The sequence below is a fragment of the Struthio camelus genome, chromosome 27 (genome assembly GCF_040807025.1).
Source record: "Struthio camelus isolate bStrCam1 chromosome 27, bStrCam1.hap1, whole genome shotgun sequence".
In the NCBI taxonomy this organism is placed as follows: Eukaryota; Metazoa; Chordata; class Aves; order Struthioniformes; family Struthionidae; genus Struthio; species Struthio camelus.
In genome coordinates, this window is record NC_090968.1 from 1,198,112 (window position 1) to 1,218,193 (window position 20,082).

General features: G+C 61.2%; 2 protein-coding genes across 2 annotated transcripts; one reads left to right on the forward strand and one right to left on the reverse strand.

Annotated features, from left to right (window-relative positions):
• Positions 1-198: 198 nt before the first annotated feature.
• Positions 199-10,911, reverse strand: LOC104150777 (STE20-like serine/threonine-protein kinase). The gene is made up of 18 exons (XM_009685215.2): positions 10,298-10,911; positions 8,906-9,070; positions 8,353-8,401; positions 8,012-8,161; positions 7,695-7,767; positions 7,009-7,203; positions 6,604-6,685; positions 6,363-6,476; positions 4,039-6,225; positions 3,218-3,348; positions 2,634-2,757; positions 2,305-2,484; positions 2,049-2,178; positions 1,739-1,863; positions 1,478-1,663; positions 1,060-1,185; positions 860-973; positions 199-730 (listed from the first exon to the last, which is right to left on the reverse strand). The coding sequence occupies exons 1-18, from the start codon at positions 10,862-10,864 to the stop codon at positions 626-628; spliced, it is 4,803 nt and encodes a 1,600-aa protein (XP_009683510.2). The 5' UTR covers positions 10,865-10,911; the 3' UTR covers positions 199-625.
• Positions 10,912-13,548: 2,637 nt separating this feature from the next.
• Positions 13,549-19,742, forward strand: ARID5A (AT-rich interaction domain 5A). Its single transcript, XM_068920921.1, has 6 exons — positions 13,549-13,756; positions 16,212-16,348; positions 16,979-17,159; positions 17,263-17,315; positions 17,420-17,517; positions 17,601-19,742. The coding sequence occupies exons 2-6, from the start codon at positions 16,262-16,264 to the stop codon at positions 19,096-19,098; spliced, it is 1,917 nt and encodes a 638-aa protein (XP_068777022.1). The 5' UTR covers positions 13,549-13,756; positions 16,212-16,261; the 3' UTR covers positions 19,099-19,742.
• Positions 19,743-20,082: the final 340 nt, after the last annotated feature.

The window sequence follows — 20,082 nt, forward strand, 5'->3', positions numbered from 1 at the left end:
GGTAAAACAGACAAGGTGGGTGGAGAGCAGCTCTGACTTACATGCACAGTCCATGCATGTAACTGCACCTCCTCATGCACTTGAGGAGGTGCAGAGGGGTGCGACTGCCATAGAACCCTTCCTTCTACCGCAGGCAGCTCACAGCATGGATGAGAGGGGATTTTTTTTCAGTAAAATAGTGACAAATAGTCTTTTCTTAACAAATAAAAGATGTATTTCCTTGAGTTGCAACTCAGCTGAAGGGTGATCCAGCAGGACAGGCGCATACTGGAGGCACCAGCAATACCTGCGTATCCATGGCTTCAAGATCTGCCCGGTGACTTCCACTGAGGGGCTTCCAGGGCCATTCCAGGTGGTAGCAGCTGTTTCGTCCTGGCTCTTCCAGCACAGGGAGACCAGGCTGCACAGGAGGAACCGAGGAGGGCTCGAACACACACCCCTTTTGTCTCTGCCATCCCCGCGATCCACGCTGCGTCCTGGCCTGGTTGCCCCGTGTAGGCTGGCCATAGCTCAGTGTCCTGGGGCTGCCCCACCTCGCATTTTCTACAGCTACTTTCGGCTCCAGTCCCTGGGAGGCTGCCAGCGGCCACCGCTCTCGCTCTTCCCCAGAAGCCACAGTGTAGGATTAGGAGAGGAGGTGGAGGAAGCGGGAGATTCTGCTGCTGTGGATGCGGTGTGACCCGCCTTGCTGCTGCACAGGCAGGGAGTTCGTCAGCTCCTCCTCGAGCATCTGGAGGAGAGAAAGATAAGCCGTGTCCCTCCCAGCCAGGACTCAAGAGGAGAAATGGCCTGGGGTGCACAGGGTGGGTTGGGCTGTGGCATGTCAACAAACCCGAAGAGCCGTCGCAGGGCAACTCACCTCCTTGCGGACAGCCAGCCGCTGCTTCCACTCACTGAGCTCCATGGCGTGTTCACCGTCCAGCCGCGCCAGCTGTCTCCTCTCCTGCTCAGCCAAGAGGCGCATCTTCTCACTCTGGGAGAAGGCAAAGGGCGGGTGAGAAGAGAGATGCTCGAGGAGAGCTAGAAGGGGTGTGGGAAATGGCCCTCTGGCCCCAGTACCTGCATCTGCTCCAGTTCCCCCAGGCTCTCAGCCTGCTGCTGCTGCAACTGCTGCAGCTGCTGCATGTGCTGCTCCTGCTGCTGCTGCACCTCCACTCTCTGCCGCTTGTCCTCCTGCTGCAGGAACTGTGGTGAGGACAACCTGTGTTACATTCCCCTTCCCAGGCAGGAGAGGCAGCCCCTAACCCCATCCTTGACCACCCTTCGCATGAGTTTTCACTGTCTGTCACTGCAAGCTGTTGCTCACAGCTTTTGGGGGTGAGGGGGCTGCAGACAATTCAACCCTCCTGCCAAAGTGTTCGGTACTTTGCTGGCAGCCCGGTTTCCACCAGCCCTGCCTGAGGCAGCCATGAGCCTGGCCAAACTGGTATTTCATGCTGGGCAACCTTGAGGGTCCTGGAGAACCAGTGGCCGGTACCTGCTTGGCTCTCTCTCTGTGCTTGGCCCCATTAACCTCCTGGATCTTCAGGTTGCCTTTGAAGAGGGCCAGGCGGGCCTTGGCGTCGCAGCGCTGGCTTTTCAGCAGCTGAGCCCGTTCTTGGGCCTGCTGGTTCCTGAGCTCCTCCAGCAAAAGGTGGTGGAAACGGTTCATCCGCTCTGTCTCCTGCAAAAGGGGCTGGAGGGTGAGCTAGGACCAGGATGAGGAGCAGGGCTGGAACGCCGGCAGCTCCCACCTCACCTTCTCGTGGCGCTTGTGGAGCTGCTGCCGCTGCAGCACGTGCTGCTCCTTCACCTGCCGCCTGAAGAGCTGGTACTTCTCCTGCAGGTGCCCTTGCTCCATGCTCCACACTCTGGACTCACGGGCTGCCGGGCAGGACCACAGCACCGAGTGGATCAGTAGCTTCATGCCATGGCCTGCCCCAGCCTCTAAACCCACCTCTTGCTCCCTTCTTCTGGCTACTTCCCACCAGCCAGAACCCCACTGCTCTTGCCCCAAGGTTCCTCCATCCTCTTCCTCCCAGCCCCAGAGCTCTTGTGGCCCAGTCCACCTCTGCGGAGGCTGTGGATCTTGCTGATGTACTCCCAGTTGATGGACATCATCTTCTTCTTATGTTCCTGGACAACTCTCTGCAAGGATGCGTTCAGCTCCTCCTGCTGTTGCTGCAGGAACCGCTGCTCCTGCGGTGGGAAATGTGGGGGCCCTTGTCCCAAATCTCGAGGGAGACTGGCCCCAGGTGCAGCTCATCAGCTCAGGGGAACCACAGCCCAAGTCCACCACCATGAGAGCCGCCACCATGCCCTCACCTCTCTCCTGTTGCCCTTCAGCTCTTGCATCCTCCTCTCGCCATTCTTCTCCTGGAGGGACTTCAGGCGCTTGGCTTCATCACGCAGCTTCACCGTGTACTCGCACTCCTGGCGCTCCTTCAGCTGCTGATAGTGACGCTCCAAGGTCTCCACCTCCCGATCATAATACTCCTTCTTGCTCTGCTATGCAGACACAGAGGGTCAGCACAGACCGAGGACGGCCCACAGGGAACTGTGACCCCTTACGCCAGCTCTGTGCAGACAATGCCAGCCCAGGGGACTCACACGTCCCTCCTACTGGATCGCACCAACAGATGTCCCCCCGTTACCGTCATCTCCTGCTCGATGTTCCGAAACATCTGCCCCCGCTGCTGGTGAAACTTCTGCTCCAGCTGGCTCTGCGCCCTCTGCTCCTCCTTCTGCAGCACCCGCAGCTCACGGAGCTCCTGGCGCCTAAAGGTTTGGGCAAGTCAAGGTGAGAAGTGGCCAAAAGTTGGCTTGATGGCACCTGCCTCTGCCAGGGCTTTAGGGGCAACCTGGTGAGGAGGCTGCACTGGATGGCTGCCTTGTAAGTGGCTAAAGGAAGGAGAAGGAGAAGCCCTAGTGCAGTGATGTGGAAGACACTTTCTCCAGTGAGCAGGATCACCAATGCCTCTTGGGTCCATCAGCTCTTAAATCAATTGTTGGCTCTGCCCCTCCATTTTCCCCATCCTCCCCCGGTCTCCTTGGGAGGGTCTTCCCAAGGAGAAGATATTGGAGAAGATCTTCCTCTCTCCTTTCCTTAAACAACCCCCAACTGCTGGCAAGAGCAGATATGGGGCTGGGCAATGTTTTGGCTCTTTCTGTGCCCCTACACCTCACCAGGGGATGGACATGGGATGCCTGCCACCCCTCTGCTACCACAGCCACTCACCGAGCAGAACGCATCTTCTCCTCCCTCGTCTCAGCCTTGCTGACAGCCTTGGCAGTCGTCACGCTCACTTCCTCCCCGTCCACAACGAATCTGCGGGTTTTCTTTACCGTCCTTCGGAGGGAGGGAGGTTCCTGCCACCAAGAGCAATGGTTTGAGCTCAGACAACCCAGACGACGTAAATTCCATGCTGGGCAACACAGCGCGAAGGTAGAGTTGTGGGTTTAACGCAGCGTGTTCGGTCCGTAACTGGAACATGCACCCTGTGGGCTTCTGGCTGCGTTCAAATGGGCTCTGGGAGCGATTTGAGCTACCCATTGACACAAGGCAACAAGGGCTGGCCCCGCACCCTGCTGCAAGCCAAGAAACGGGGATCCACAACCTCAGTATAGCACAGGAGGTTGTTCAGATGCCTTCACCCTGGAAGGGTGCACAGAGGAGCTTTAGGTCCCTGAGCTAGCTCTGGAAACAGCACGGCAATGTGCATGCAACAGCCTGGGGCAGGGTTTGCGGGTTCAGCTCTGCTGCTTTCGAGACCCCAAGGTCTCTGCAAGGCCATTTTACCTGCAAGCCCACAGTGAGCACTGGGTTCCCTGCGGCCTGGCCCAGGCAAGCTGTTGAAGCTGCAGCCCTGCGGGGCTCCTGTGCTTCCCTACCACGCTGCTTTGCACAAGGGCCATCTCCATCTGGAAGCGCTCCAAGCCCCATGGCAAGTGAGGCTTTGGCAAGTCCAGGCTGTGTTTTTGCTCAACCAAAAACTCATGGCCAACCAAGGGATCTCTGGTGGCCACCCCAGAAGTGCCATCTTCTCCTTTGCCCCTCACCTGCTGGGCTTCCTCTGCAGATGGCGATGGAGCTCGTGTGTCTGCAGGGTTTGCTGGAGGCAACAGCTCCTCCCCTTGCTCTGGTGCGGAACAGTTGCCCGAGCGTGGAACTGGGATGTCCTCCACTCTCCAGGCCACCCGGGAAGAAGTGCGACGCAAGACAGCAAAGCTCACAGTCTTTGTGGCCTGTGGGTGTCCACCACGAGGCTCCTGGGGCTCTGACACTGCTCTGTTGCCCAAGTCACCCATTTCTCCTCCGGATCCATCCCTCGACGGCCCTGTGGGAGCTGGAGCAACCTTCATCCCATGATCTCCAAGCAGATTCCTCTCTTCCTTCTCTTCCTCTCCATTTCCATCTTTTCCATCTTGCCTTTCACAGTCATTACTATAACCAGCCAAGAGCTGCTTTTCTGTGGAGCTGTTTTCCACTTTCTCCTCCGTTTCCTCTTTAACTGGCCCCGGGATGTCCTGGGAGGATGAGTCCTCTGTTGAATTTTGGGCTTCCTCACTCACCGGTGCCTCTTCTGCTTGCACTGCACAGTCTGCCTCTGGTCTCTCTCCTGCAGGCAGTTCCTCCCCGCTGACTGCATCTCCCATGGGATTATGGTCTCCAGTTAAACACTCCTTTACAATATCTTCCACGTTCACTTCTGCTAGCACCAGGGTTCCCTTGGGAGGTGTTTCCACTACCAAATACTGATCATCTTCCCTAAGGTGGCCAGTCACTGCGGTGTCTGTGGCTTCCGCCTTGCCATAATCCCCTATGTCCTGCTCAGCCAGCTCCAAGGGGTTAGCGGTAGACTCGTGTGCTGCCATGTTTTTCTCCCCATCATTTCCCTCTTCAGTCTCTTCCAGTCCATGTGGTGGCTCCTGCCACCCTTCAAGCCCTTCTGACCCCACTACCACCTCCTCCACTGCACTCTGCATGAGTGAGGTTTCTCCCAGTGGCACGGTCTCCTGCCCCAGGTTGGTCTTCCCATCACTCTCAGGTCCTTTGGGTACTCTCTTAGCTCCATGCCTGCCTTCTCCAGGGCTGTCTTTCCATTCTTCAGCTGCAATGGAGCCAACCTGAGCCTGCAGCTTAACGCTGGCACCTTTCAGCTCTAGCAATGACCTAGTAACTCCATGCCTGAGCTCTGAGACCAACTCTTCAAAGCCCTGAATTTTGGTCCTGATGTGCCCCAGGTCCAGGGCTGCCACCAGCTGGGAGCTCCCCGTTGCACACCAGGTGGCATGGGGCCTGCTGCCATGAGCATGATCCTGGTGCTGCTTCTCAACTAGGCTTTGCATTTCCCTTCTCCTTTCAGCTGATATTGCCCACCTCCCAGGGACGGGGAGAGGCTGTTTATCCAGCATCTCTGCAGATGAGCTTCTGATCCAGCCCCCATCAGCTTTATCTTGGGGCAAGGTCAATGAATTGCAAGTTGGGTCTCCCCTTAACTGGTCTCCAGCATCACTTTCTGGGGGCAAAATGGGGTTTGTTTGGGCTGCAGCAGCTGTTTGCTGTCCCTCTGCTGCAGTTCCGACCCACTCCACTTTCTGCTCTTGCATTTCAGCAGTGTTTCCTGCATGACTTGTCCCCAGGAGGAGCTCTGCTGTCTTGGACAGATTCTCCAGAGTGTTGGGCTCCTCTTGACACCCTTTAACTTCTTCTCCCACCTCCGCCTGAGCTGGTGTCACTTGGAGGGCATCCAGCACCATCCACCCTGGCCCACTCAGGAGTTGCTCAGGGGGCTGCTCCCCGCTCAGCTCCCCTCTGTCCGCCCCACACTGCTCACTGGCAACTTCACGGGACTTGAACCCTCCAAAAAATGAGCGGCGCCTCATCAGCTTCAGGAATTCAGATGGTCTTTTTGGAGGGAGCCTCAGGGAGCTCGCCAGGATGGGCGTAGATTTCCTCCTCGCTTGCTTCAGCAAGTCGGATGCTTTCTTGGGCCGCATGTGGAGGGCGCTCTTTCCTGGCTCCCCCTGGACGCCAGGGTGGGCATCCTGCCCCTCACTGAGCTTCCCAGCCTGCTCCATCAAGTCTTGTGTGTCCTCGTGTGGGGCAATGGGAGCCGCGACCAGCCTTTGCCCCTGTCCCACAGCTAGGCATGGCAGCACTGCTCCATCGCTGGTGGTGCTCAGAGATCTCTCCAGCTCACTGGTGGATAGGAGGCAGAAAGAGCCTCTGTGCTCTTGCCCAGGCTGTGCGGTGGAGAGCAGACCTGAGGTTAGTCTCCACATGCCAGCACCTCTCCCAGCCGAACAGCCCTTCTCCCATCCTTAAAAGCTTCTCATTTTCTTGGATCTTGCACCCACGCAAGACACTAGCTGCTACTCACCGGCAGGGCCCGTTCTTCCTCCTCCTCTTCAAACTCCTCCAGCACATCAGCCCGGGCCTCAGCCACCAGCTCTCTGAGTGGCCGCTTGTCGCAGACGTCTGCCACAAAGGGATGCTGCGCACAAGTGAAGGAGGTGGGCAGAGCCACTGCCAGAGGACAGGTAGCACCTGGTGCCGAAGCACCAGAGGTGCCCTTGTCCCAGGGATGGTGACTGTGGGCCAAGACCCATGGCATTACCCACCTGCAGGAGCTGGCTGGCCGACCACCGTGCCTCAGGGCTCTTCTCCAAGGATTTCCTCAAGAAGTCCTTGAAGTCTTCAGACCTGTGGGACAGCCCCCTGTGAACACGCACCAACTGGTTGCGCCCCATGGGCTCTGAGCTCTCCTGGGATGAAATCCCACAGCCCAGAGTGATATCATCTGCCTAGACCTTGGCAGGAGCCCATTTCTTTACCACGATGCTGCCTGCTGTTGAGGTTACCTTCTGCAGGAAGGTGGTATGATAGAAAACCCAAGGTGCTAACTGGAAACACCTCTGCAACCAGACTTGGAGGAATGAGACCATAATTTATGGTCCAAAAACCCATCTCAGTCCTGCCGTGACTTTGAGCGGGAGCTGCCCTGAGGTCTCCACATGGGGACTCACCACCTCTTGGGGTGACGCAGGGTAGGTGGTTGGGACTTGGTGATCTTCAGCAGCACCCTCAGAGGGTTGAGGTCATGGTGAGGGGGCTCCATCTCCGCCATCTCGATCAGCGTGATGCCCAGGGACCAGATGTCAGCCTTGTAGCCATAGGGGTTCTCCTTGGACGTCTCACACTGCACCACCTCAGGGGCCATCCTGTGTGCAGGATAGAGGGGAAAGTGTGTCCCAGACTGGAGGCTCACCCCCAGCTTTCTGCTGGAGACAAGCACTTATCTCCTTCTGAAACCAAACCCCCGTACAGTCCGGGGACAGTCCACCCTAAAGACAGTCCTATAGGCATGAGAGGTAAGATTTCACCCCTAAATCCTCCAACCCTTCCCTAAAAGCACTTGCACCAGCAGGTGCTCATCCCAGCGCATGCCATGGACAGTCTCGCAGTATAAGGAGGCTCATCCTAGAGAAGGTGTTGTCTGGAGAAGGGGAAGAAGGAAAGAGCTGGTTCCTCAAGAAGATGCTCCTGCTATTACAGCAGGAGCAAAGCTGGTTTGATCATCCACAAGATGAGCAGCAATCAGGGCTGTAGGGCGGAAAACCCACCTCGAGCAGGAGGATACCTCCACTTTCCCAGCCCACATGGCTGTGCTCCCACATCCCGCCATTCCCCAGAATTTCCATCCTGTACCTACCAGTACGGGGTGCCGATGAAGGATGTCCGGCGCTGGAAAGTGCTGGAGTTTTTGGCAGAGACACCAAAATCAGCTGTTTCATAGAAAGCAGCGTTTAGAGAGCATCCTCAGAGTACTGCTTCACGCAGGCACTAGCCCCCAGGGAAGGGGGGACAGACCAGTTTCAATCCAAGAGAATTCCCAGCCTCGCTCAGCACCTCATGTCCCTCGGGAGAGCACAAACCCACACCGAGACTGGAGGATGGTCAGCCCGAGCATCAGCTGGCTCCTGCACCAGCCACCCCGGTGCCGCTGGTGCCCCTCACCCGCAGGCTCACCTAGCTTGACGTCCCCATCCAGGGTGAGCAGGACGTTCCCAGCCTTCACATCCCGGTGGATGATCTTGCAGCCGTGCAAGTACTGCAGCGCCAGCAGCAGCTGCTTGCAGGCTGCTCGGATCTGCTCCTCGGTGAGGCCTTTCTCCAGCTCTGCGACGAGACGCAAAGCAACACCCGGGGCTGAAGCCTCCCTATGCCCTGGCAGCCAGCCCCATGGAGGGGCGACCCCGGAGGCAAAGGGAGTCTCGGGTGGCGTGGAGAGATGGGGCTGGGTTGCAACCATCAACCACAAACCCCGCAATGGCCATCCAACTAAAAGCACAGGAGAGCATTTTTTTTACCCAAGATTGCAGCATCCACAGCGCCTCCTGCACAAAACTCCACCAGGATCTGCGGAGAGAGCAGGGCTCAGGGAAGGCCCACACCAGTTGGCGCGGAGCAGCATTGACAGCCACATCAACGGATCAAGGAGAAACCATCTCCTGCCATGTCCCGACCAGCGGGACACGGGGTCGGGCATGCACCAGGCGCAAAGGGTAGCCCAGGAGATCGGGGCAGCAAAACATCCCCGGCTCTCGCTGCAATTGTGGCTTTGTTTTTTGGGGGGAAAACAGGGATGAACACATCGCAGCAGCTACAGGAGAGCTAATTTGGTGTCAGACTGCTGGGTCATCCCGGCTTGTTTTGCAAGGGAGAGCTTTTTTTTTTTTCCTCTCTGTCCTTATTCCTGCAGGTGGTTCTTGGTGGGACAGCACCCAAGAAAGAGCTGTTGTCCACAGACGTCCCCCCTTCAGGTGAAGGAGGACAGGGAGCTTATCCTTTGAGCCCTCAAGCATGTTGCTTCCCAAATTCATCCCCCCCAGCCCCGAGCTGGGCTGCCGAGACCCTGCTCACCCAGAGCCGCCCGTCCCAGTAGAGCGCGTCCAGCAGCTTGATGATGTTGGGGTGGTCGCAGCACGCCAGGATGTCGATCTCCACCACGTAGTCCTCCAGCTCATCCTCGCTCGGCGTGGTGATCACCTTCGCCGCGGCCAGGGCCCCCGTCACCTTGTTCTGGGCCTGGAGAAAAGACGTTTAAGGCAGTTGGGAAAAAAGGTTTTGCAAGCATGCGCTACGTCGTGTGCTGCGGTGCGTTGTGACGTGATACGTGGCGTCGCAAGATGATCTAGCCGGCCACATTTCAATGAAACGTCCTATCGCGATAGGGTGCTCCATATTATGATATTATATCATGCCATGACCCTGGCTTGTATCGTGAGCCTGGAATAGCCCCTCTCCTCTAGCAGACCAGGCCAGGAGCCAGGATTTTGGGTCCCTGCCCCAGCCCAGAGCATGGCTGGCGGGGACCAGGCGCATCTCCCCAACCTAGAGGAAGTCCTTGCGGTTTTCAAGCGTGACGTGTTCACAGATGATGGCTGCCACCACAAAGTCGGTGCCAAGAGGGAAATTTTCCCAAACAAGAGGCTGGTTTTGGCCAGGTCCAGCCTGGGGAGGGTTCCCGGTGCCACAAGTGCACCGACCACGCCAGGGCTCTGCACGATGGGCCCCAGAGCCGGAAGGCGGCTGCTGCTGGGGCGCCGCGGGCCCCGGGGAGCAGCACGGCGGGTTTCCTGTTGAGCTCAGCCTCTGCATCGCGGTTGTGGTGACAACAAGAGATTAAAAAACAGCCCTGTCTCAAACTCACGGCAAAACGAAGGATGTAAACGTTCCTGCTGTGCCCGGCTCTGGGATCTCCTGCTGAAAAAAGAGGGGAGGGGACAAACCCCAACCAACCTCATGCAGAAACACCCCAGGGAACGGTCCTTCCTGCCACCCATTTGCACCCTGGAAAGGGACCGTTCCCGATTGCCCTGTGCCCGAGGAGCTGCTTGACCCCGGGAAAGCGGTGGCTCTTTCGGTGCCAGCGAACAGGACTAAGGCAGCCGCCGGCTGCATCCCAAGGCCACGGGGGTCCCCAGCGTCCCCATCGTGTGCCCTCTCCCTCCCAGCAAAGGGAGCCACTAAAAACCCAAGGCAATTTGGAGGCTTTCCAGCTTATCACAGCGCGTGCTGGATGCTGTTCGATGACCGTCACTTATAAGGCTATAAGGTGGCACTGACCACGGCTGCAGGGGAGAAAAAAGGAAGCATTTAGGGTGCCATTTCCAAAACAAAGTCCTGCAGGCATTTTCTGAAGCTCTTTCCCAGGAGAACGGGCTTGATCCGTGGCCGGACTGCCGGGAAGCCTGCGCCGAGCTGCGATGCCGGCGGCACCGGGCCGCTCGCCCTTCGCTCCCCGTCGCCTACCTTGAAGACCTTGCCGAAGGCGCCGTCGCCCAACTCGCCCAGCACCAGCCACGCGTCCTCAGGGTTGACGTCCCGCCTGACATGCTGGTAGCGCCTTGGCTTCTTCTTCTCCGTGCCCAAGCGGAAAAGTCGCCGGAAGAAAGCCATGGGGCAAGGTGTTTTTAGGGGGAAAGAGATGAGCTGGGGCAGGCTGCCACCTCCATCCAGGGAGGACGGGGACCTCCTGGGGCGGCCGGGAACCTCTCGCTCTTCCTGCCTCGCTCGCGCAGGAAGCGGGCTCGGCGGCGGTGGCCACGGGGGCCGGCTCGAACAGGGCTGCGCAGGATGTGCCGGGGAGGAGAGGCGTGTCAGAGGTGCCGCTGCGAGCCCGGGTGCCGCAGAGGTGCCCGTGCAGATGGTCTGGCCTTGCTCAGCATGAGCAGGAGGCTTCTGGCTCGGTGCATGCTCCAGGGAGCAGCCCAAAAGCCCTAAAAGGGATTTATTCCCGCAAACACCCACTAAGTTGTCCCCTCGCCAAGCCGATGCGCTGGGCGAGTGCAGCATGCATGCACACGTGTGCACATGCATGCACGCCGGGGTCCCCAGCAGGGCTGGCTCGGCAGCGGACACAGCCAGGCATGGCTGCAGCCAGGCAGGAGACCAGCACCCTCCAGCACAGCTAAATAGAGGCTAAAAGCCTCCAGCTGAGCTTAAATAGAGCCCCTGCACCCATGGGTGCAGGTGAAGCTTTAGGTGAGGCTGCTCAGGGCTGTTAAAGCTTATTTGTGCCCCCAGGACCTAAGTACAGGGATATAGTTTATGGTTTTCTTTTCATAATACATAGTTAGACATGCAGTTTAAAATAAAGCATTGTATTTATACCTAAACCCAGATGCATCGGGCAGCATTTACCCATGTAGGGAGGTGTCTGCGTACGGCTTTGCTCTTGTCATCACCTCGCGAGAGACCCGGTTGCTTCCCCCTCCGTCAGCCCGGCCAGCCGAGGCATCGCTGGGGCGAGGAGCCGTCGGCTTGACTGCGCCTTGCGGCCTTCTCTCTCTGCCCAGTAGCGGGGGGGGGAAAAATCACTGCAGGGGGAAATTCAGCCGGATCGACCGGGACCGGACCTGCACCCACCAGGGAGGTTACGTCCTGGCGCTGCGGCTCGGGCGAGCGGACCCATCGGGGAGCCGGGTTGCACCTCTCCGTCGGCTCATCAGCCACTGTTATAGCAGTGCGGCCTCGAATCTTCACGAGCCGGCCTGGCTCGCTGCCACGTGCGCTCAGGCACATCCCGGGGCTTTCCGACCACCCGCCTTTCTTTTTTCTTTTTTTTCCTTTCTCTCCTCCTCGGTAGGTCCTGGCTGCAGGCTTGCCCTGGAGCTGCCTCTCACACCCTCAGCACCAAAAATAAGGTGCTGCTGGCCGCAAGCCCGCGTGCCAGGATGGAGCAGCCGGAGACCCTGCAGCATCACAGGATAATCGAGGCTGCAGAGGCTTTAGGACGTCGCTAGTCTGAGCTCAAAGCAGCCTTGGATGCGATGTGAGACCAGACTGATCCTGCACCACCGAGTGCCTCTGGCAGATTCAGGGTTTGGGGGAATTTAGGCCAGCCCTGTTCTTTCCTTGCCTGCTGAGGTGGCTCTTTCCTCCATGAAAAACAGCCCATTTCTCTGGCCAGCTTTCAGAGGAGTGGGATGAAACCACCGTGCGGCCCGGAGCCTGCCGCAAAGCAGCGGGTCTCTGCCTGTTTTACACATTGGCTGAGCACTGCCCCCTTTCAGCACACCAATGACAGAGCCAGACTTAGCCTGACTGCTGCCTAACCAAAGTATATTGAGCTCAGTAACTCACATTCCCTAAAGCAGGTCTTCCAGAAAGAGGCCATGCAAAGACACGGAGAAAACACATTTTTGGGAGGGACCTTCCTATCCCTCATGGTCCAAAGCAAGGACGCGTCTTCCCAAAGGGGTTGGCGCCCACCCTGCGGGTGCTTGACTCCCCACAGGCCTCAAATGCAATTTATTTCCAGCCTGACACTGTCCTCTAGTGGCATGCGGGCAACAAAAGGGAATTTATTATAGTGTCCGGCCGGGTGGGAAGAAAAACTATAAAACCCTCCTGCCCAGCTGGATGCGGCTCCTTGTGCCCTGCCGGGAGGAGCAGGAGGGAGGAAAGCGGCAGGGAGCCGGTCGGTGCGCTTTGTGCTAGGGGAAACCGAGGCTGAGCTTTTGTACAAATCGATATTGCCCGATCTCACCGTCCCTTGAAGAATTTCCCAGCCCGGGAGGACCCGGAGGCTGTTTACTGGCGGGATTTCTCTTTCTCGCTCTGACTGGCAGCTCTGAGTCAGGCCTCGCGGGCGCGCTTTCCGGTAACGAAAGGGTTAACGCCGCCGTCGGAAACACCTCGCCACTCATCTCTGCCCTGCGCGGCGCCCGGTTTCAGCATCGGGGCCCGTCGGGGCCCGTCGGGGCACCCCTCAACCCCGCCGGCTCCCGCTGCCCCCCCCCCCCCCGCCCGCCGCCGGCGGCTCGAGGTTTTCCCACGGCGCCCCGCCGCGCACCCGCGGAGCCGGCGAGCGCAGCCGCCGCGTCCCCCCCGCCCCGTCCCCGCGTCCCTCTGTCCCGCCGCTTCTGCTTCCTCCGCGCCCCCGGCTGCCGGGTCCGGGATGACTCACGGGGGATTTTTTTTGGGGCTCTTTCGCAGCTCCGGCGCAAGGCGGAGGGGGATTCTGCGAGCCCGGCCGGGAGCTCGGACCTGGCCACGTCCCCTGCCCCCCCCCCCCCGACACTGGGGACACTGGGGACACTGGGCGCCGCGGCCAGCCCCGGGCACGGATGCTCTGGCCGCGGATAAGTCCATCTCCGCTCCGAATGGCCGGTTTGAGATGATTTTCTTGCCAGCGCCCGGCGGCGCTGCCTCGGGATAATCCAGCCGTCCAAAGCGAAACAAAAAGGGATTGATTAAAAAAAAAGAAAAAGGAAAAGCAATGTGCAAGCGAGAGGTGCTGAAGGGTCAGGATGACCCCGCTGCCCGCCGCAGCCGCGCTCCCGGCCCGGCCCCGGCGGCAGCCCCGCTCCGGCAGCGCGTCCCCGCGGGGCACCGGGACCGGAGCGGCCGCGGCCACGGACCCGGCCGGGGCACCGGGCCGGGAGCAGCCGGGCCGGGGTGGGGGGGAACCGCGCTGGAAATCCCTGCACACTCATTCAGCGAGGCAGCGGGCTCCCCGCCGGCGAGAGCCCCAAAAAGTCCGGGCGTTCCGGTAACGAAAGAGTCAATCGCGCACATGTACACACACACGCACACACACACACACACACACACGCGCGCACACACACACACACACACGCCACTTCCCTGAGTGGGGGATGACTCATCCCCCAGCCCTTCATCCCCGATAGAAGTAACACAAGCAAACCACAGCGCTCTTCCTCCGGCCTCGCCGATGCACCGCCCGCCGCTCGCCCGCTGAAGCCGGTGAGTTCGGGCGACCCGGGGCCGGGCAGAGGGGGGAGGAATTTCGCGATGGCGACCGGACCGGGAAAGCTTCGGGATGCTACCGGGAAGGATTTCGGGATACGACTTGACGGCAGGCTTCAGCCCCGCTAGAGCGCTTCCCCCCCCCCCCGCCCCCAACACCCCGCGCAGCTGAGGCCCGACACACTCAGCGCACGCACGGAGCGGCAGTGCTGCCTGAGTGCGGGGACGGGACGAGGACGGCACGAACCTTTCCGGGGGTGGCGGAAACGGGTCTTTTTACTCTATAAGGGTGGGGGGGTCCCGAACAGCACCCCCCCCCCGGGGCTCCAGCACCCGGGTCCGGACAAAGCCGTCTCCGGGGCGGGCTGGAGCCGCCGGGGCCGGGGCCGGGGCCGGAGCTGGGACCGGGGCCGGGACCGGGGCCGGAGCCGGGGCCGGGACCGGGGCAGCGGCGGCGCCCGCCGCCCGGGCCGCGCTGGCTGATGTAAGGCGGTATTTTAATTCTCTTACAAGGAGCGGGCTTTAGAGGAATGACTTAAGTGGATTACTCATCCGCTGTAATGACTTGGCAGCGCTCCCGTGCTATTCCTAGACATGACGCTCAAAGCTTTGATTCTTCCTCTTCTGCTGCTTTTTTTTTTTTACTTTATTTTTTGTTCCCCTACTTTTCTTTCTTTTTTTTTTCTTTTTTTTTTTTTTTGCTCTCTTTCTAACGAGAAATTACCCCGCTGCGTTTTTTCGCAAAAGCCGCGCGGCGCCCTGGGAAACGTAGTGCGCTGCCGGGAAGCGCCGAGCCCAGCGGGTCCAAGGCCTGGACGAGGAGGGGAGAATAGCAGAATCTGCCTGAAAAAAATGCTGCAAAAAAGCCAGTTTGGGTCCGGGTCCCCCCCGGGACCCTCCTGGCCCCTTTCCCAGGAGGCGAGGTCCCGCCGCCCAGTTCAGGCCCGGCGGGCTCGGGTGAGCCGCTGGGCGCTTGGGCAAGGCGGCGCTGCAAAGCCTCGGTTTTTTCCCACCGCTTTGAGCGGTTTACCCAAAATTGCCGCTTTTCCCCTAGCATGCGGCGCCCTGGCCCTCCCCCGACCCCCCCTCAAAGGGTGCGTTGGGGCCACTGCTCCCGTTTCCTGCTCTTTCGCAGCAATAACCAGAAAGAGAGGAAATAACGTCAGCCGTTCTTTTAATTCTTCGCACTGACAGTAAGCCGGCACTGCACCAAATCCGAGCCGGCGAAATCACAGCGCAGCAAACTGCCTCACCCCGGCACCCACCCCCTTTAAAACCCCCTTTTTTTTGGAGGAGGGGGTTTAAAACTCAGTTTTGGGGGCCGAAAGCAGTGGCCGGTTAGAGGTGGCTGAGCACAAAACGATGCCCGGCGCACACCCCGACCTGCGGGCGCTCGTGTATGCGCAGCCCCCCCACGCCGCCCCGTGCACGCGCGGCCGCAGGTGCACGCACATGCGCCCGCACGCACACCCATAGTAGGCACACATGCACCTTGTCCGCACCCGTGTGCACGCATGCACGCCCACCGAGGGGGGGGGGCCCCCACGCACATGCTTGCACATGCATGCACCTGCTTGCACACACATGCACCTGCTTGCACACGTGTGTACCCGCTTGCACATGCATGCACCTGCTTGCACACACGTGTACCTGCTTGCACACGCGTGCACCCACTTGCACATGCATGTACCCACTTGCACACGCACGCCCCCCCCCCCCGGCCATGCACACCCCTGAATGCGCGCGCCCACATTTGCACGCCCCTGCGTCCTCCCCTCCCCACCCCACCGGGAGGAGGATTTTGGGGGGGGGGGTGCAGCCAGCAGGACTACAACTCCCAGCATGCCCTTCGCCAGGGAGGGAGAGGCGTGCCCCGGCGGGGGGGGACGGGCGGCGGCGCGCTCCAATAGGAGAGGGGGGGCGTGGCGGCGCCGCCCAATGGGAGGCCGGGGCGGTGGGCGCGGCGCGCCGGGGGTGTCACATGGCGCGGGCGCGGCGGCGGGTGAGCGGCGCCGGTACCGGATCGCACCGGAGGGGAAGGGGGGGGTCCGGCTACCCCCTTCCTCCCTCCACACAGCCCCCAGGGGTCGACCCTACCGGAGCAGGCGCTGCCTCAGTTTCCCTAGGGTGAAAAACCAAATTTCCCAATTTGCCCAAATTTCTTTGGAAAAAAAAAAAAAGTGATTTTTTTTTTTTGGTAAAACTGGAAAATTTGCAGCAGGGGAGCCCCGCCGGGGAAAAGGGGGGGGGGGTCAGGCTGACTCTTTTCCCACGCCGCGGGATCACCCGCCAGGCACCGAAATCGGCCGTCCGGCCGATTTCGGTGCCTGGCGGGTGATCCCGCGGCCCGAATAATCCCCGTTAATTCATTTTTTTTTTTCCCCACCGCATTTTGGTTCGTTGTCTCATTTCACCCACTTTTCCCACCCGCCCCCCCACCCCGCCACCGCAGCCCCCCCGCCCCGGCCCGAACGGCGAGCGGACGGAGGGCAGCCGGCCCGCATGGAGGAGGCCAGCCAAACCCAGCCGGCCTCGCCGGAGGAGGACAAACCCAAAACCGAGAGAAACGAAGCCATCGTGGAGCCACCGGTGAGTCCCCCCAGGAGGGGAAAAAAATATATATATATAGATCAAAAAATATATATATAAAAACAAAAAAATCCGCAAAAAAACGGAGGTTTCACCGGCGGCGTCGACGCTGCCGGCCCGCCCTGCCGCCTGCTGAAAAAAAAAAAAAAACCCGGGTGTTTTTTTTGGGGAGGGGGGGTTGGCGCGGGCCCGGCCGTTCAAAACGCCGCGAGCGGTTAAAAAGACTAGAAAGAACAAGCAAAAAAAAAAAATAGTGGAGCCGAGCAGCTGCTTTGCCCAAAAATAGCAACAAGTTTTATAACTCCGGAAAATGTCGAACAAACAAACGAGAAACGTTGTTTTTTTTTTTTTTTTTTTTAAAGCGGAGAAAGGAGGCGACGGCCGGGGTTTTGGGGGGGGGGAAGCGCAAGAATTTGTGCCGTTTTCCTGGAAATCATTCCTCGCCTTCCCGGCTCCGGCGCTTTGACCGACTTGGCGGCCGGCTAACGAAGCGGGGCGCTCGTTAAAAGCGGGGAAGCGAGGGCGGGTGACGGGAGCGGGGCGGAGGGGACGAGCCCGAGCTCTGCCTCGGTTTCCCCTTCGGGGCGTTTGACCGTCCTGAGCACCGGAGCTGGGCTCGGGGGCGGGCAGCCGGGGGGGGACGTGTGTCCGCAGGAGCCCGCCGGCCCGCCGCGGCCCGAGGACGAGGAGGAGCGGCCCGAGGCGAAGGGCGAGAAGGAGGAGGAGGAGGCCTTCCTGGTGAGCCTCTACAAGTTCATGAAGGAGCGCCGCACGCCCATCGAGCGCATCCCCCACCTCGGCTTCAAGCAGAGTACGGCTCCCCCTCCCCAAAACCCCGTCCTGCCGCGCAGATTTCCCCCCCAGCGCGGCGCCCGAGGGAGCCTTGCTCATCGCCCTCTCCTCTTCCTCTCCAGTTAACCTGTGGAAGATTTACAAAGCCGTGGAGAAGCTGGGAGCCTACGAGCTGGTAAGAAGCCGGCAGGCGTCCCGCTCCGGCGGCGCCCCCGGGGGCGGTGGGACGGGCGCGGGCAAGGGGCGCCCGGCGGCCTCTAAGCGCCCGGCGCGCCGCAGGTGACGGGCCGCCGGCTCTGGAAGAACGTCTACGACGAGCTGGGCGGCAGCCCCGGCAGCACCAGCGCCGCCACCTGCACCCGCCGGCACTACGAGAGGTAGGACGGGGCCGGGGCCGGGGCCGGGGCCGGGGACCCCCCCCCTCCGCCGCCCCTTGCAGCGCCGCCCGTCCCCCCCGCAGGCTCGTCCTCCCCTACGTGCGGCACCTCAAGGGCGAGGACGACAAGCCGCTGCCGCCCGCCAAGCCCCGCAAGCAGTACAAGGTCTCCAAGGAGCCCAAGGGCCCCGAGGCGGCCGCCGAGAGGAGCAAGCGAGCCAAGAAGGACAAGAGCCGGGAGCGGGTCGGGCCGCCAGCCGAGGACGCCGGCGGGGAGAGCCGTCCCCGGCTGCCTTGGCCGGCGCGGGCTCCCGCGGACAAAGCGAAGGCCGAGGCCGCGTCCGTGCCCGGAGGCGGCGGCGAGGAGGAGGAGGAGGAGGAGGCGGCGGCGGGCGCCCCGGAGCGGGACCGGCCGGCCGAGGGACCCCCCAAGGCGGCGGCGGCCTGTCCCGGCCCGTGCAGGACCCACGCCGAAGGCTACAAACGCCTTTTGTCCAGTTTCTACGCCCACGGCAGCCACCCCATCATGTCCCCGCTGGCCAAGAAGAAGCTGCTGGCGCAGGTGAGCGAGGCCGAGGCCTCGCGCTGCCCCAAACGCCATTGCCCCGAGAGCCGGCGCGGCGGTGGCGGCGCCGCTCGACCCGGCTCCGGTCCCGAACCGCCCCGGCCGGCCGGCAGCTCCCACCCCGACGAGCGGAGGAGCCCGGAGGTGGCCGGCGGTCCCAGCGCCTCTCCGAGCCTCCCGCTCGTGCCCGCCGTCTTCACCGGCCGCTTCCACGCCTACCGGCACGAGGTGCTCAAAACCCCGGCGTCTCGCACCCCGCCGCCCGCTTACTTCTCCGGCCCGAAGGATTTCGCCGAGGCGCCCGCCCCGTTCCCGCCGGCGGGCAGGGAGCGGCGGCCGGAGGAGGCCGAGCCGCGGCTGGCACCGCGCTCCCGCGGCGCCGAGGGCCCGGCGCCCGCCGCCTTCGCCGCCGTCAGAGCCTGCTGGGTGCCCCCCGGGGCCGCCTTCAGCTCGGCGCCGCCGCCGCCGCGGGGCAAGCGCGGCCTGGAGGAGGAGGAAGGGGAGGAGGAGGAGGAAGAGGAGGAGGAAGCGGCGGAGGCCTTCGGCCCCAGCAGAAAATTGCAAGCCGTCTGCCCCTTCGGCAAAGACGCCCAAGGCAGGGACAAGGGCGCCGGGTCGCCCGGCGGCCAGCGAAGGTTGGCCAAACCCAAAGCCGTGGTGGCCAGCCCCGGCTACCCCGCGCCGCTGCCCGCCGCCGTGCCTCGAGTCCAGGACGTTTACAAGGGAGCGATGCTGCGCTTCCCCGTGAGCTTCGCCGACCCGCTGGAGCACCTCAAAGCCCAAGGCTCGCCGCTGGTGCCCAACCTCTCCGTCAACCCTTTCGTCATCCCGGCTTTTCCTAACCCTTTGATAGCCGCTTCAACGCAGCCGTCCGAGCCGTGCCGGCCGCTGGCGACCGGCCCGGGCCGTTACCCGACGTCTTACGACAGTTCGCTGCGCCATCGGCTCTACCCGGCGGCCGCGTGGCACGGCCAACCCGCCTACGCGCCGCCCTTCCACCGCCACACCAAGCTGTAGCGCTTGCGGCCGCGTCCTCGTCCCGGATGGGAGCCGGTGGCCGCAGCGGCCCGAGCCCGACACGCGGCATCCTTTGGGGGCCGCCGAGCGCCGCCCGAAAGGCACAGGAGGAGACACGCTCTGGACCGCGTCCGTTTTTACTTAGAGCTGTTTGTATCCGACATCGTATTCCGGTGACTTTCATACCAATATCACAAGGTTATATATATATATATATATATATATAGAAAAGGGAGCAAGGTGAATTGCAGAGATTTCTATTTTACTAGACGTGCCGGACCCCGCGCGGCTTCGCGGGGCTGGGGCTGCAGAGCGGAGGCCGAGCCGGGCTGCGGCGGTGCCCGTCTCGCCGGAGGAGCCCGGGATGCTCTGCCGTCCCTCGGTACGGAGCCCCAGCTCGCTCCTATCAAGCAATGCAAATTTTTTTTTATTATTTTTTTTATTTTTAAACTACGTTGCCTCAAGGCCAGGGCTTCTGAGGTTATTCGGTCTCCCCCAGGGGCCTGGCAGGGTCTGAAATGAGTTGGGACCGCGGGGAATATCCGCCCCCTTTGGGTGCCGCTCAGCACCTCGACCGGCCACAGCGGCCGAGCTGGTGCTAAAGGCAGCGTCCGAAATAAAATTGGCTGGATGGTCCCAAGCTGGCGGTGTTTGGGGTGTCCTTGATTTCTGGGTTTGGGGCAGGGTGGGGAGGACCAGCCTCGCTGTAAGCGTGGAGCCCCGAGGCACCTCCTGACCCTTGGGGACGGGTTGAGACCTACCTCCGGGGTCACGCCGGTGCTTTGCAAGCGGCACCCGTTCGCTCCAAGCTGGCAGCGCCTACGGTGCTCGCGTGGGCTTGCACCAGACAGGCCTCGGCGATTGCTCCAGGCATAAGGAGGAGCAGGGAAAGGGCCTGGTGCTGGAGAGGCGTTAGCAGGGGTGCTGGGTCTGGCAGGGTTTGGCGCCTGCCTTGTGCTCTTTGCATCGCTCTTGGCTCTCCCA